Raw genomic sequence first — 16,725 nt, forward strand, 5'->3', positions numbered from 1 at the left:
GAAAGAAAGAAAGAAAGAAAGAAAGAAAGAAAGAAAGAAAGAAAGAAGGAAGGAAGGAAGGAAGGAAGGAAGGAAACAACAAAAAATCTGGCCTTCTCTCTTCAGTTTCCACAGAAAGAAAGAACCCTAAGTGCGCATGACAATGTAATAAGGCCAGAAAACAATCTCCTTAAGTTACTTTGCCTACATACTAGCAAATGAAAAGTCACAGGGCAATATGTGTGTTGTGGTTCAAATTTTAACTCCTAATAGTTGAGATTTCTCACATTTTTTATTCAAGAAATCCAAGCAAGAAAATTGCCCTTTTCTTACTTTGAGGGCAATGAGTCATTTCTGGTCTAAATGTTTATGTTCACAAAACCAGCTCAGCTCCAATTAAATAAACAAGCGCGCTCACCTTCACAAAGCTGGTCTGACACTGTCCATCACTGCTGGGGATTAGGAAGTTGTTGTCAAAGCTGATCTCCAACTGTTTGCTTTCGTGAGTAATGACCGTCCAGGAACATCTGCTGTTCTCAGGAAAATTCTGAGGCCAGTGAGGGGATCTGATTGTACCATTATCTGAATGAAGTATTCCCCCACAACCTGAGAAATTGTCATGGAAAAGTCATTAGTTTGACAGGAAAATAACCACTTTCATAGCCCAAGACTTTCAAAGGAGACACATTTCTAAATGTGAGATTTCAGGTTCTCTTTCCTTACATATGAGTCACTGGCCTTTGGGGCAGGTATACGACAAGAACTCTCAATAAATGTAAGGTAAACTGAATCCAGAGGAAGCTTCAGCTGTTACTGTTTTGTTACACTTATATTGAATTCACCCGAGGCCACTAATCCTTGCCATAAAGAGGATAGACTTCTATTCTGTTTTCAAACAATGGCAATATTTTTTACTCCCCTTGAAGCTATATAGTATTTGTGAACCAGCAATCCCAAGTTCTGTATTTTATTTTACCGTGAACACATGAGAATACAAGTCTACACTCACTGGTAATTTTACTCTAACATACAGGACTAGAGAAAATGATTTTGAGGAGGAGAAAATTCTTCCATTAAGCAATCTGGTTCGTTCATATTGAAACGCTGATGGATGAAAATAAATGACATAAATTTAAAGAAAGAAAATATCAAATTATTTTATACTATTAAAATATGTACTTAAGAGATGACAAAAGGAAAAATATGAACTTAAAACAAAATGAAGTTAGATTAAAGAGCTTTCCTGCATCTTTTGCTTTTAAACCCCTGGAAAACCAATGGTGCACCTAAAACTCCCCTGTGACTTCAACAGCAACCAGTGGTTTAATGAGAGAAAGTTTGACTCGTTCCACAAAAACCTTCATAATAACTCGGACTCTCGAAAGAATTGCCCTGTGCGATACTGCAAATCCTGACTGAAGTATTCAATGCAAATTCTTTTTTTTTTTAAGATTTTATTCATTTATTTGAGAGAGAGAGAGAGTGCACAAGCAGGGGGAGGGGCAGAGGGAGAGGGGAAGTGGGCTCCCCACTGAGCAGGGAGCCTGATTGGGGGGGCCTGATCCCAGGACCCTGGGATCATGACCTGAGCCCGAAGGCAGACACTTAATTGACTGAGCCACCCAGGCACCCCTCCAATGCAAATTCTTATATTTTCTGGGAATTTCCGTGAAGTTCATATTTTATAGGTACAAAAGCTACCCTTTTGAAATCAAATCTATTATACTTTGCCACACACAGAGCTTCATTCTAAATCACAAATCTTGTCACTTTGCTGCTCAAAACTCTTCAATGGCTCCCCATTGCTTGAGGGATAGTATAGAAGACAAGGCTCTTCATGATGTGGACCACTTAACTTCCTGCTCTCAGCTTACCACTCAGCATTCTGCCTCCAAGCTCCAAATATTCTGAACTACTTGCGATTCCGACACATATTTTCTATTATTTTTGATTCTCTGGTTATGCCATGCTCTTTTGCCTATGTAGGCAACATGGTGAAGTGTGAAGATCAGAGTTTCTGGGCCCCACTATTTTTATTCAAATCCTGACTCTATCACTTATTAGCTCCATGACTGGGAAAACTATCAACCCATTTGTCCCCAGTTTCCACCCACAGAAAATGGAGAATTTTATGGATATTGCATCTTCCTTATGAAGTTGCTACATGAGATGACATGTGTAAACAGTCCCAGTTCAGTCTGACAGACAGTAGATATAAAATGCATACTTATTAAATTATCTAATAAATTTTAAAAACACATCAATTTAAAAAGTGCAGAGAATGTTTCTTTTACCTAATGTCTGTGTGTTCCATGTGGCATAAAATCCACCATTTTGCACCGAATGGTCTGAGTTAAAAATCACCACCAGCTGGTTGGAACCAGACTGGACTGTCCCGGGGTTTGAACTTCCACAGTATTGTCCTATTATGGGTGATCCAGGAGAACCACCATTCCTGACAGTGACAGAGTCCCAAACACAGGTTGCATGGGCTTCAATATCAAAGTCACTAAATGTAAGCTGCAGGAGAAAAAAAGAAATAATGAGGTGCTCTGAGTTGTAAGTGAGATTAGCTACCTAAAGTTAGATAAGGTCCTCACAAACCCTTTTATTTTGTTTTAATTTATATAATTTTATATTTATGTCTCTTATTTAACTCTACCCTGCCCTCCTCTCTTTTTCCTTATTGGGGGTTCTATTGGAAATTTAGAGAGGGGATATTTCTCCTGGAACTGGAGTCACTAGGGGGACCTCTTCAGTCCAGTGGGCTGGGATGGCAACTCATATCAAGAACGTGATTACACTTCTCTCCTGGATGGGAATGTCTTTTGTATATATATCTATATCTATCTATCTATCTATCTATCTATCTATCTATCTATCTATCTATCTAGATCTTCTCCTATGCTTGCAAAAGAGATTTCTTCGGTCACTGGATACTTGCAGATGTCTGTACTCTAATGAGATTTTGGGGAGAAAATGAACTGATTGCAGAATCAAAGCCTATTCTAATTGCTTGCTTATTAAAAGAACCCTGTTTCCACACAGGACATGGTATTTTTGTTCTAGAACAAAAGCAGAACTCACAGTGATGGTATGGCCTTCTGGGGCTTCCAACAACCAGGAACAATGGGTCAGCCTGTCATAAGAGGCTGGATAGTTGGGGCTTGTGATCACTCCACTCTCACCCAGCTGTATTCCACCACAGTCTGAAATTAGATTTGTAAACTTCTAAATAAGATATAAGAAAACAAACAAACAAACAGACAAACAAAAAACCTCTGCAAAGCCAAAGGAAGTAGGTCTTACAGCCATCATACTTTATGATTTTAAAAAAGCAATCAATGAAAAAATAGATGAAAGTGGATAAAGGCAAAGTGAAACTGGGTAGAAGATTAGAAATAAACAGAATCCCATATAGTGTGAATTAAAAAGAATCACACAGGGAAGATAGGATCATGTTTAGGACAAAGGAGAAGGAAGATAATCTCTACCACAAATGGAGAATAATTAGATGTGCATATAACTGACACTGTGACTAGGGACAAAGTAAATAACACTGCCTTTCTTGGAAAAGAAAAAAAACAAACAGGCCAGTAAAAATAAATACAAACTTGAAGAATATGATCTATACCATAACTAAAGAATCTGTCATTTGATGAGAAGCACTTATGTCTGTAGTCAGCTATCAAAGTACACTTTAGCATAGCAAGTTGAAGAACAGATACATCTTTAAAGCATAAAGATTGTCTGATTTCCCACATGAATAATACTGCTTCCTGAAACCTGGCTCTCTTCTTTCAATCCAATAAAGAAAAATCAACTGGCAAGATGGTTGATCAGTCTTACTCCCTCTCCAAATCAACCAGTTGATTATAACACAAAGAAATGTCAGATAAAACTATAACCAAAACATATATTGATTCTTAGCCAAACTTCATAGAAAAAAGGAGGCTTTCCAAAATCTAAAAAAAATAATTATGTTCTGAGGGGTAATCTCAAACTGAGAATATGTCAGCCTGAAAGGATCTAGAACCAAGATGTGGGCCCCAGAGGTCAGGGTCTGAGGTCTTGATGACCATGCAGGAGAACATATGGCCTTGGATTGGCACAAAAGGAAGGGATGGAGTTGAGACTTTTACATAATGTTGAGAGTCTAAAAGAACTGTCATATTAGTGAAAGGGACTAGAAAAATTCTGATGCTCCAGAGAAACAGCAAAGAGCAGTGCTGTCTGTCTTGGACTCCATTTTCAGAAAAAAACTGAATGTCACAGATACAAATCCAAAACAAAACATTAGCAAATAATACCTAGTAATATGTTCAAAACACACAGCATAACCAAGTAGGGTTTATCCTGGAAATTAAAAGATGGCTTAACAAGAGAAAAATCTTTCAATATATAATTTATCTTATTAATATATTAAAGGAGTAAAACAGAATCATCTCAACTGATGGAGAGAAATCATTTGATATAATCTTACATCCATTCAGAATAAAAAAAATTGTACACTAACAATTGAAGGGACTTTCTTTAATCTGATAAGAAGTATCTATTGAAAACCCTAAGAGAAATCAATATATTTGACAATGAAGGGTCACAGGCATTCACATGAAGTTCATCTCTTCCATTTAACATGACGGTGGCCTAGCCAGTGAAATAAGACAAGAAAAAGAAATGAAGTTTTGAGGCTGAAAAAAAAAAAAAATATTATCATTTGCAGAAGATAGGATTGTTTATACAGAAAAACCAAAGATAATCTACAGACAAAATACCAAAACTAATAAGAGTATAGCAAAATCTCTGGGGTAGAGGTAAATGTATAAAAATTTTAAAATTCCTGGATATTGGCAACACCAATTAGAAGATGTAATTTAGAACACCTCCTTCACATTAGCAACAAATTTAATAGCTACCTAGAAGTGAATCTCACAAAATACATGTGAGATCTTTATGGAAAAAAATTATCATCTATGATATTTCCAGACTTTGAGCATTTAGTCACAAGTCTTACCTGTAAAAGAATACTCCGCATGGAATCCAACATGTTCTACACGTTCATTGGTGACAAAGTGTATCCATACTTGAGGATAAGGTGTAACCAGTGGCACTGTAGGTTTTGAAGGTCCACAAAGTCTCCACATCAGAGGCCCATCAGCATTACCTGAACAAAATAACACACCAAATGCCATTATTTATATAGCTTTTGAGAAATATATTCAGTGAATTCAGTAGGAACAAATAATAAAGAACATTTCAAGGTATTTATTGACGCACATTGAAATTCTGATTTAGTAGGAGATGTTTCACAAAGTTCCTTTTTATCTTTGTCAACTGCAAAAGAAAGAGTTCCTCCAACAGGGTAAAAAACAAACAAACAAAAAATCCCCATGCTTTTTTAGTATAGGCACCTTTCTCTATTGTGGGTGCCACTTTGTTCCAATTTTTGTTTTCATAATTATTTTAGCATACCTAAACAGAGATAAAATTAATTTTAAAAAACATTTGGATGTGCCTTTTTTTAGGGAGTAAAAAATATAATGCCAACAGTGACAAAATATATCAAGATAAAAGTGATAATTATCTAAAATTTTAATGATTTCTTCACTGAATTTAATTAAAATGAATAGGATATTCAGTACTTAGGCTAAGAATTATCAGATTTGGAGCTGAGTATTTTTATGAAGATTACTTTTCACAGTAATTTGATCAACCTTTATTGAACACCTACAAGAGCTCACAATTAATCTGCTCTTTATTTATTCTGTCAGACTAACATCATTGATTTTATAAGTCAACAAAATATAGTACTTTAACTCTCTCTGAAATGGGAGAATAGGGAGAAGATTGCATTTAACTGACTGAAATTTGATATACAGCTGCTCAGCTTAATTCAATAAGCCAATGTTTTGGGTTTTTTTTAATTGAAATTCAAGTTAGTTAACAAATAGTGTAGTACTGGTTTCAGGAGTAGAATTTAGAGATTCAGCAGTTGCATATAATACCCAGTGCTCTTTACATCAAGTGCCCTCCTTAATGCCCATCACCCTTTTAGCCCATCCCTCAACCCACCTCCCCTCCAGCAAACTTCAGTTTACTCTCTATAGTTAACAGTCTCTTATGGTTTGCCTCCCTCTCTGTTTTTATCTTATATTCTTTTTCCTTCCCTTCCCCTATGTTCATCTGTTTTGTTTCTTAAATTCCACATATGAGTGAAATCATGACATTTGTCTTTCTCTGAATGACTTATATCCCTCAGCATAATACACTCTAGTTTCATCCACATTTTGCAAATGGCAAGATTTCATTCTTTTTGGTGGCCGAGTAATATTCCATTGTATATATATCCTACATCTTCTTTATCCATTCATCAGTCGATGGACATTTTAAGCCAGTGGTTTTGAACCAGGTGGCAGTCATAAGGGTTTATCAGAATCACATGGAGAACATTCTCAAACTACAACTTCCATTTCCTTCATAAGTCTTCTTTAGATTCATCTACTTAGGAGGGCCCACATGCTTCTCCTGCTGATTCCCTTGATCTGTGACCACAGACTTTATCAAACTCTTCTTGAAAATTCTGTCCACCATGTTCTCAAAGTCAGCATTGATTTCAATAGCTGCCCTAGAACATTGTCACCAATGTTAGTTACATTGGTGTAATATTGCCACTCACTGTGTTAGTTTCTCCTGCTTTCAGCCTCCTTTAAATTAAAGTTTTTCAGCTACATGGAACTCAGTGAACCTTAAATAGCACAGATGACCTACAATGTTACTTCTCTTTTTCAAACCAGGCAAAGAGTGCCAATGTAACAATGGAGGCAATTTGACGATTGCCCACAACTCAAGACTCAATTACAAGAAAGAACTAAAATGGATTCATCTTTTATGAAGGGAGATTTTTTTTAAAAAATTCTTAAGAGAACTATGGTTTACCAAGCACACCTCAGTCCATTTCTATCATGAAAACAAAGGCAAACTTGACTCTTTGGGGGATAATTCCCCAAGTAGCTTCCACGTTCTCCTCCATCTGTTACATTGCAAACTTCTTTTGATTTCTAAGTAGAATCCCTGTAAATTCAGGAAATCACCGATACAATTCTGACCACGCTAATTTCCAGTCTGTGAGGAAAGAAGTCTTGAGTAGTAAAAGATCACTGAAGGGACCACGTGAACTCATCAAGAGAATACAGACGAGGGGCACCTGGATGGCGCAGTCAGTTAAGTGTCCGACTCTTGGTTTCGGCTCAGGTCATGGTCTCAGGGTCATAGAATCGAGCCCTGTGTCAGGATCCGTGCTCAGCATGGAGTCTGCTTAGGATTCTCTCTCTCTCTCTCTCTCTCCCTCTCTCCCTCTGTCCCTCGTGCCCACGTGCTCTCTCACTCTCTCTCTCTCTCTCTCTCTCAAATAAATAAATAAATCTTTAAAAAAAGAGAGAGAACACAGATAAGCTGAATCTCTCTTGGTAAGCCTCACCTTAATTGAAACATAGAGTCTACTTGCAAACTCTGATCCATCTCGTTCACCGTTCATAGGGCATGTTACCTCAGCTGGGTACAAACAGAAATATAGCTTTTTCTGACCAAAGTTCTTTAGGATTCTATGTACATATATTATAGCCACACGAGTCCCTTCATTATTGGTGGCCTCCAGGTATAAGAACAATACTGTGGATAAGTAAAATAGAACAAGTTCCTTGATTGAACTCACCTGCTCGGAACTCAAGGATATCAAACTGACAGTCTTGGTGACTTTCCAGGTAAAAATCCTCAAAATGAATGTAAATAGATGAATTTCCCTGATTTGGATTGCTGAGCGTCCATTCACAGTTTAAGTTTCTTGAGTAATTACTGACTCCATTATAGCCAGGAGAAGTAAAGTTTCCTTCAGGGAAATGTGTAAGGGACCCACCACACACTAAGAAAACAAAAGGCAACAGAGAAAGTAAGAGTGAAATTCACGCCATAACAGAACATACAAGTAATGCAATAACAACTAAAATAACAACAGCAAGATTTTTATTGTTTTGATTTGTTTTTCTAGGTGAAGTTAAGATTGTGGGTGAAGGGCTGGCTTATGCATGCAGACTACGGAAGAAATTTCTGTGAGTTTGGAAATATGTATAAAAATAAACAGCTTCTTTATTTTCCTGTAGGGTAGATTAGGTGGATTTAGGGGTTTGGCTATGCACCAGTTTCTCCCGACTTAAACCTATTGTTCATTAATATTTAATTTAGAGAAATAGCTAACTTCCAGTGGTGGCCTCAGTGGCTTCTCATTAGCAATTCTCCACTTGACCCAAGAATTTAATTGGATCAAACAGATAACACAACACCAGAGTGCCAATGAACTTGCCCCTTTTCATATGGTAATGAATGTTCCTTGTATCAATGAAAAAACTTAAAGGTTTTTTAAATATTCAGTTCCACTCCTTCTAAAATTTAAAACTCTTAGGTAATGGCACCAATCCAGAAAATAAGAGAATATTTAGACCAGAAAGGCCATCTTACTTAACTTTTAAATACTCTGCATCAAATGTGAACCCTCATTCATTTACACTGGAAAAATATGTATATGGATGGACGACTAAGAAACAATAAAATCTGGCTATCTTCAAATAAATGAGTTACTTTTGGGGAGTCAGTTACCTTCTAAGTTGAAGATCTCATTAAGCACAAAATAACTGACCAAAGACTATGGAATGGGCAACCAAAATAATGGCAGCATTGCATGGAATTGAGCTAGAAGCTCTCCCAAAAGCATTTTTAGAAGTTTTTAACTCACAATAGCAGCTTTCTTTCCGAACCCGGAACATTTTTTTTTTTCCTGTCTGGGATGGGTTTTCTACCTGGTTATATATGTTTGCTTTATGTAGAAGGTCCCAGGTGTAATTCTGATCTCTGAAGGGAAATAGATGGCTCCTTGCTGTTGGTCGTAGCTGTGGGACCCCTGCAGTGCCCACGATTATAACATCTTCCATTACCTGCGTCTTCGCCGGATGTGTAGGAAGCACTGAAGCCTCCATATGGCCTGGATCCATCAGTGAAAAACACGACTTTCATTGTATTTCCTGAAGATCTGATCGCGTCGCTTACGTTCACATTACTACACAGTTTCTCTAGCTGGGGTGAGTTACTTCTAATGCCATTGAATATCTGTTGGAAAAACAGTTTAACCTTTAGTCCCACTGTCCATCTGACAGAGGGTTTCCTAGAAGATTATATTCACAGCCCGGATACACTTCCTTAGAAGGAAACTGTGCTAAAATGAATTACTTAACAGTACGGGCTCCTTGCTCGGTGCCACAAGCCACTATATTACCCGGAGCACATTCTGTGGCCTCAGGGTCATTTCACTAAAATGAAAGTATTACAGTAATGCCCTCCTGCCATGTGGTGACAAATGAAAAACTGCAGTACCGTCTGCAACTGGAAACCATGCTCGAAATGTAAATTAGACAGGCCAACACACTTACATCTTAGTTCACAGAGTTCACTGATGGACCATTTTTCATAACAATGTATCGGCACCTTTGATATTTGGAATGAAGGCTTAAATATTACTGTCTGATGACTAGAAGCATATAGTAACTCAAATATTTTAAAATGCCTTGAAAAGTAACTTTAAAAAACCAATCTCAATATCAATATAATAGTTCTTTCCTAAGTACTTATAGATCCAAAGTCTCAATTTTCTTATTAGTTTGAATTTTTAAAAAAATGGATTAGAGTAGTGCTGGCTCCAAAATATTAAACAATAATTCTAGTTATGCACATAGTTATAATAGTTGCAAAGTATTATTCCACTTTGGTGCAAAAACAAGGGAGTTTCAGCATGCCTGGTTGTCACAGTTCAGGAAAGATCCAGAAGTAACTAAACAATAATTGACTGATTGAGTAATTCCTCTTTTTAAAAAAGGATTTGAATCACTCACGATTAGAAATAATGATTCCGAGTCTAACACTAAGAGATACGAAGGAGAAGAATGCACTCCATAACAAAGATGTGAGCTTTTTAATTTACTATAATTGATCATTAAATTAAGCTCTGTGAGGGCTTCTGGTTTCAAGTGTCTTCTGACTCACAGGACCAGACACAGTGTTTCCTATCACTTACTGAGCACCAACAAAATGACAGGCTTTGCTAATAGCCTACTTGTATTACTTTATTCAATTAGCACAATACCCTCTCAGACACATAATATTATCCCTGTTTTCCAGATTAAGACAGTAGAATTCAGAAAGGTTATACAATTTGCTTCAGTTCAAAGAACTAGTGATAATAAAATTAGATTTAAAATCTGATTCCAGGGGCGCCTGGGTGGCTCAGTCGTTAAGTGTCTACCTTTGGCTCAGGTCATGATCCTGGGGGGATGGAGCCCCACACTCAGCTCCCTGCTCAGTGGGAAGCCTGCTTCTCCCTCTCCCACTCCCCCGCTTGTGTTTCTGCTCTCACTCTCTCTCTGTCAAATAAATAAATAAAATATTAAAAAAAAAATCTGATTCCAAGCCATGAAGTAATGTATAAGGAAATAGAAGATGACAAAATTTCAGTAATACTGAAAACAGGAATAGGCAACATATTGCCAGAATCAAAAGGGATTATCAGCAACTGCAGGCTAATGGAACATGCCAGAAACCCTGATCAATGGCGGTTATCCTTGCACCAGTGTCTGCCCTGAGCTTAGAATCACAATGACTGACAATTGTTCAGACAGCCGTTTATCACATGAACTCCTGCTTTTTGAGGCAACCAAAGTGCTGTTTCCACTTTCCTCCTCCACTCATGTTTGTACAGAAACTACAACTCCCAGAAAACAATGGGATAGGAAGTAGGCATTTGAGATTCAGGACAAGCTCTGAAATTTGCTACATGCAGGAATAAAATCAGGCATATATCCCACTGTAGTGCATGCTGGAGGGTGTACGTTTGCCTTTTCTCCTTCTGGACAGAGTCAGATAAGTAGCTAGGTTTGCAGGAATTGTATGCTCAGGCAGCTGGAGAAGGTATTAATCTAGAGGCAGTGCACTTAAAGCTGCCTTCACTCAACCTATAGATCTCAGGAAGTTTCCCTTCTCTCTCCCTCCCTTCCTCTTTTCTTTTCTCTTTTCTTTTCTCTTCTCTTCTCTTCTTTTCTTTCTTTTTTATCTCTCTCTCTTCCTGTCTCTCTGTTTCTTTCTGCCTCTCTTTCTCTTTTTCCTTCTTTCTTTCTCTCCTTCTCCACCCCCCCACTCTGCTTTTTTGTGAGAAGTTCTCAGAGGGATGAAGTGCGGGCAAAGGGCAAGCCACATCCCCTTATTTACAGCAGAGTGAAGAAGAAACAAAACATTGAACCTATAAAAATATATTTCAAAGAAAAAGAATGTGGACATGATATTAAAGATTCATAAAAGAAATTTATTGTTAGAGCTTTAGCCTCCCCAGGAGAAAAGGCCTGTAGATAGGACATTTGTAGTTTCTCCTAATTAAATGGTCAAGTATCCCCAACCCAGTGAAGACCGTAAGTTGACAATCCCATGCACACAGAGCTTCCAAGCAGCATTTTAGTACTTCATTCTTAAATATGAATAAACAGCCAAGGGTCATTAGACATTTCCTTAAATGTCTAATGTAAAAGGCAGAGACCAATCAATATACATAGATAGGAAACAGGAAACTGAAGGAAATGGATCTCAAAAGAAGCAACATAAAACTTCAAAATTATGATTAATATATTTATATACATATGTGAATATATCAAATACATATGATATTTTAATATATATAGTATATAAGAACAATGGTAAAATAAGGATAATTCCAGGTATACATCTTCTCATAAACCTTATCATCCATGCCCACTTCCTTATGGAAATACAAGAACAAATGCCTCACCAGAAAAGGAAATGAACCAAGACAGGATAATGCACCTGTCATGGAGTCAGGTGTCCAGCCCAGGAGAGGAATGAAGGAGCGTGCAAAGTTGACGGGGAAGGGGATGCCCCACATGACAGCAGGCATCATGCTTGCAGCTGATGGAAAAGGGCTCAAGGAAGGGTACTGCTAAGGAAAATGAAGGAACTGGTAGATGTACTTTACAAGGTGGGGACGTACCCCTGGAGTGAAAGCATGTGGAAGAATTAATGATATGTGTATAAAAAAACTCAATGTAGAAAAGGACATGATTATTGTTATTAATCAGAAAAACAAAAGCAAATGCTACCATAGCACACTACGTGGTGAGGTGGGGAATGACAGCTGTATAATCATGGTAATGCAAACAATGAAGAGCAATTTAAACAAAATCTGTGATGTATGTATTTTGGGAGGAAGTTGGGGGAGTCTGAGCTGTGCGTAGCCCTGTGGTGCGTATGTGGTGGGGGTGGCTTGTGAAGAGAGCTAAACCCTCATCTCTCATAGTTGCACATGGGTAGATGATGCCTAAGACCAAAAAATAAAGAAGTAGCAGAATAGGAATATTATTTTGAAATAATGACAGACACACCACAAGAAGTAGCTAAAAGAGTTGAAAGTAGATGCCTTTGGCGTCTATGATTCAGAGATGGGAAAATGACAAGTAAGACGTGATTTAAAATGTGTGGTTGTCGCTGTAAATTTTATTATTTGAGTTCTGAAACTATGACTGTTCATATTATCTTTCCTGTAGGGCATGTGAAAATTCTACTGGTAAGATTCCTCATAATCATTATATTCAATACGATTTCAATTATGGAAAGAATTTCAAAGGGAAATAATCGGTTGTATACATCAAAATTTTAGCAATGGGTAAGTAGAATTTCAAATATTTTTTATATTTTTTATTTTGTGAACTCTCCAAAATCTGTTTGATAGGCACCTATTATGTTTATAATCAGAAAAATGGATAAAAATTAGTGTGCAAATGAATTTATGCCACATTATTACAATTGCATAATATATTCATTGCCAAGGAAAGATAAGAAAAGGTATCAAACTATGGTATACTGGGAGTGGTTAATTTTTTTCTACTTCATCTTTGACTCTATATATTCAGTGGAGGGGGCCTGGGTGGCTCAGTCTATTACACATCCAACTCTTGCTTTCGGCTCAGGTCATGATCTCAGATACCATACATCTATAGATATATCTTATATACATATATCTATATCTATATATATAATACCTTCAGGTATTAGAACTTGGGGGCAAATTGTGAAGTTTGAATATGGTCATTTTAGGGCAATACAAAGTATTACACTAACATACAAAGATGTTTTGTTTTTTGAAATTCACTACCCAACAGGAGACAATTAAATTGAAAACAAAAGGGTCTTTTTTTTTTTAAGATTTTATTTATTTATTTGCCACAGAGAGAGAGAGAGAGAGAGAGCACAAGCAGGGGGAGAGGCAGAGGCGGAGGGAGAAGCAGGCTCCCCGCCGAGCAGGGAGCCCGATGTGGGGCTCCATCCCAGGACCCTGGGATCATGACCTGAGCCGAAGGCAGACATTTAACCGACTGAGCCACCCAGGCGCCCCAAAAGTGTCTTGTTTTTAAAACAGGGTAATGAGGGACACCTGGGTGGCTCATTCGTTAAGCCTCTGCCTTCAGCTCAGGTCGTGGTCCCAGAGTTCTGGGATTGAGCCCCACATCTGCTTCTCCCTCTCCCTCTGCCCCAGCCCCTGCTCGTGCTCTCTCTTCCTCACTTTCTCTCAGATAGATAAATAAAAATCTTTAAAAAAAAAAAAAGGATAATGATAGTACTTCTGCTATTCACTCATTCAATTATTAGTGTTTCTACTGGAGATTCAGCAGTGAATGAAACGCAGAGCATGTCCTAATGGAGCTTACATTCTGGTGGTGGGAGCAGACAAGACACAGACAAACAAATAAATACATGGGATGTCAGTTGGTGTGAAGGGCCGTGAAAGCAATAATGCAGGGAACAGGATGGGTCAGGGTGGAATCTATTTAACGTAGCGTCTCAGGTACCAGGTCATTTGAAGAGCCGGGAATAAAGAGAGAGAGTGGACCAGGCGACCACTGGGGAGGTGCAGTCCAGAGGCCACAGGACAGGTGAAGTGGGTTTTCGAACATCTTAGCAGATTCAAGGACCCAAAAGGAAGGCAGTGAGACTGGATCCTAGTGAGCAAAAGAGCAGGGGAGTTTGAAACCAGATGCAGATACCATAGGGCCAGTTGGGCCACTGTAAAGATTTGGGATTTCCCTCTGAGTGAGATGATGAGGCCAAGAGAGGATTTTCAAGGAGAGCAGCATGATGTGATTTACATTTAAACCCATCACGCTGGCCGCTGCACCCAGCAGGGGGACCAGGGTGGGGGTAGGGAGACCAGCCGGAAGTCGTTAAATTAAGTCTGAGCCAGCGGTGGTGGCGGTAGCAGTGGATCTGGTGAGAAGTAGTTAGATTCGGGATCTCTTTAAAGATCCAGCCAGTGGGCCTTGATTATGGATGCAACATAAGGTGGGAGGGAATGAACTCCAAAACAGACATTGAGGTTTTTGACCCGAGCATCTGGAAGTTTGGAATTGTTATTGACTGAGGTGACAAGGACGGAAGGAAGGCTGAGTTGGGTAGAGAAATACATTAATATTAATGTATAATTAATCCAGTATATATACATATATAGCTGTCATTTCAGTTACAATCTTCTTTCCCACTCACGGCTCTCCTTTGCTTTCCTTTGCTAAGGGAAGCTAAGAATGCTGACGGCATCTCCCAAAGCACTTGACCTTGGCAACACTGAGGGCAGGCAGCCCATGCTCTTCCAAAGGAGTCGCTCAGCACCTCGGCAGAGAACAGTAACTATGCAGGACCACTCAACTGCTTAAAACTTTTGGTGGAGACTGTTCTGTGACTTTGGTCCTATTCAACTATGTGCTACCCACGGGCTTCACTTTCCTCCGTTTACCCACTTTTGCCATGGGTAATGATCATTTGCTCTCAAAATTTATCCCACCTATGACCCTGATGTATGTTGCGACAATGAATAGGCTCTTAAAACAGGTTTTACAAATAACATGGCAGTTCACTGGGCTTTTGTTCCATCAAAAATACTTCAGATTTGTTTGAGGCATGGATGGGAATATTCCTGACCTAGTTTTCTGACTATGATTTATAGGTCAATAAACTCCTTCAACAATGGAATGTAACATCCCTGACTGCACGGGACACTTACCGTCACACGCTCACTGCTGCAGGATGGACGAGCTTCCAGACTCAGGTTGTTAAAAGTCAGGGTGATCCGCCTTCCTTCTTGCACTGTGATCCTCCACTCACAGACCCGGCCATGAGGATTCGGGTTCAGGTAGTTGGGAGAGGTAAATGTTCCCGTAGGGCCCTGTAGATCCCCACCACACTCTGAAGGGGAAGAAACCCAAGAAAACTGCCAATCCAATCAAAATGATCCCTTCCACAAGAAGTGTTCTCTAAAGTATTTTCTTTACTATCACATTGGACAAAATTATTGCTCTTATTTACTGCTAGGTGTATATGAGGACTTATAGAGAATGTTTGTATCCACTTCCTGTCTCTAATATTTAATATTTAATCCATGTTTCCATGGATGACAGTTCGCTGGCAGCATTGTATCATCATGGCCCAAGAAATATGGGGGACCAATGGATGGAGTAATCTCAAGAGTCAGACGATGCAGGAGATGAGAGTAATTACCCAGTTTCTTCAGATAAGATCTGTATTTCACCAATGTCAGGGTATTTGGAAAGCCGATTCTGACAGCTGTGGGGCTAATGCACTATTTTGCTTAAGATGAGGAATGTGTACAGCTCTCGTCCCATAACATCATCCAAAGCACTTTCTTCGGTGGCCTGTATCACAGCTGTGGTGTGACTATTTGATTAATGTCTGCCTCTCCACTAAAGTGTGAGGTCCAAGAAGACAGCGGTCATTTTGGTTCAACAACTATTGTACCACCAGTGCCTTGCAGAGTGTCTAGCCAATGTAGGTGCTCAATAATATATAAATAGTTAACATATCAGTGAACTTACCTTCCATGCTGGATTCAAATTGGAGTCTGAATCCTGAGGCAGTAAGAGAGCCATCTGTGACAAACCTCACCAAAGCGACATTGCTAGAAGTGTCTATGCTGTCCGGAATGGTGTTTCCACAGTATCTGCCCAATAAACTTCCTGTGAGAGGCAAATAATTAAGTATGTCTATGTCCACGTGACTGATTTCATTTCACCTCTACTTGAGGTATTCTACAAGTACAAAGAAAATAATAAAAGACAAGACCCTGCCCACGAAGAAATGTTAACCTCTATTAAGAGAAGGAAGACAAACATGAACAAAATCAACATATTCATATAGATGAAGATGTGTAACAAAAGCTGCAACCAATTAGGGCAAGGACATCTCAGCACAATGAGGGACCTCATTTGGTTAAAGAGATGGTTCCAGGCAACAGAGTGATGAGTGTCCAACTCACGTGATTTCTAGATACATTACCCTCTCTCTCCTTACTTGACAGGATGCTCCTCAAATAACTAACTGCATATGGCATGGGAAGGTCTCAACGGGAAGAGGATGCCTTCTCCATACAGTGCTCTCTCAGCATGATCTATAAGGACAAGCTATATAATGACACCTGGGGCTTTGGACACCCACTGTTTGTGAGTCGGACTCCAGGGAGAGAAAAGTTGACACTGCTCAGAGCTGACTGCACTTCTAGGCAAAGAACAGATGTCGTTTTACCTTTCTTGAAGTGAGGACACTTCAGAGGCTGAATGAGGAAAATAAACATCCCCAAAA

At 38.8% G+C, this 16,725-nt stretch overlaps 1 protein-coding gene across 1 annotated transcript in view; it reads right to left on the bottom strand.

The window, feature by feature from the left end:
• Window positions 1-16,725, bottom strand: part of CUBN (cubilin) — a 264,380-nt gene that overhangs the window by 62,995 nt on the left and 184,660 nt on the right. The window contains exons 47-54 of the mRNA XM_032425570.1: window positions 15,963-16,103; window positions 15,134-15,315; window positions 8,964-9,135; window positions 7,691-7,897; window positions 4,994-5,143; window positions 3,067-3,188; window positions 2,274-2,499; window positions 398-585 (exon numbers count right to left, since the gene is read on the bottom strand). Coding sequence (XP_032281461.1) covers window positions 398-585; window positions 2,274-2,499; window positions 3,067-3,188; window positions 4,994-5,143; window positions 7,691-7,897; window positions 8,964-9,135; window positions 15,134-15,315; window positions 15,963-16,103 — 1,388 coding nt within the window. The remainder of the gene's footprint in view (window positions 1-397; window positions 586-2,273; window positions 2,500-3,066; window positions 3,189-4,993; window positions 5,144-7,690; window positions 7,898-8,963; window positions 9,136-15,133; window positions 15,316-15,962; window positions 16,104-16,725) is intronic.

This window comes from Phoca vitulina, unplaced genomic scaffold (assembly GCF_004348235.1).
Source record: "Phoca vitulina isolate PV1807 unplaced genomic scaffold, GSC_HSeal_1.0 scaffold33, whole genome shotgun sequence".
In the NCBI taxonomy this organism is placed as follows: Eukaryota; Metazoa; Chordata; class Mammalia; order Carnivora; family Phocidae; genus Phoca; species Phoca vitulina.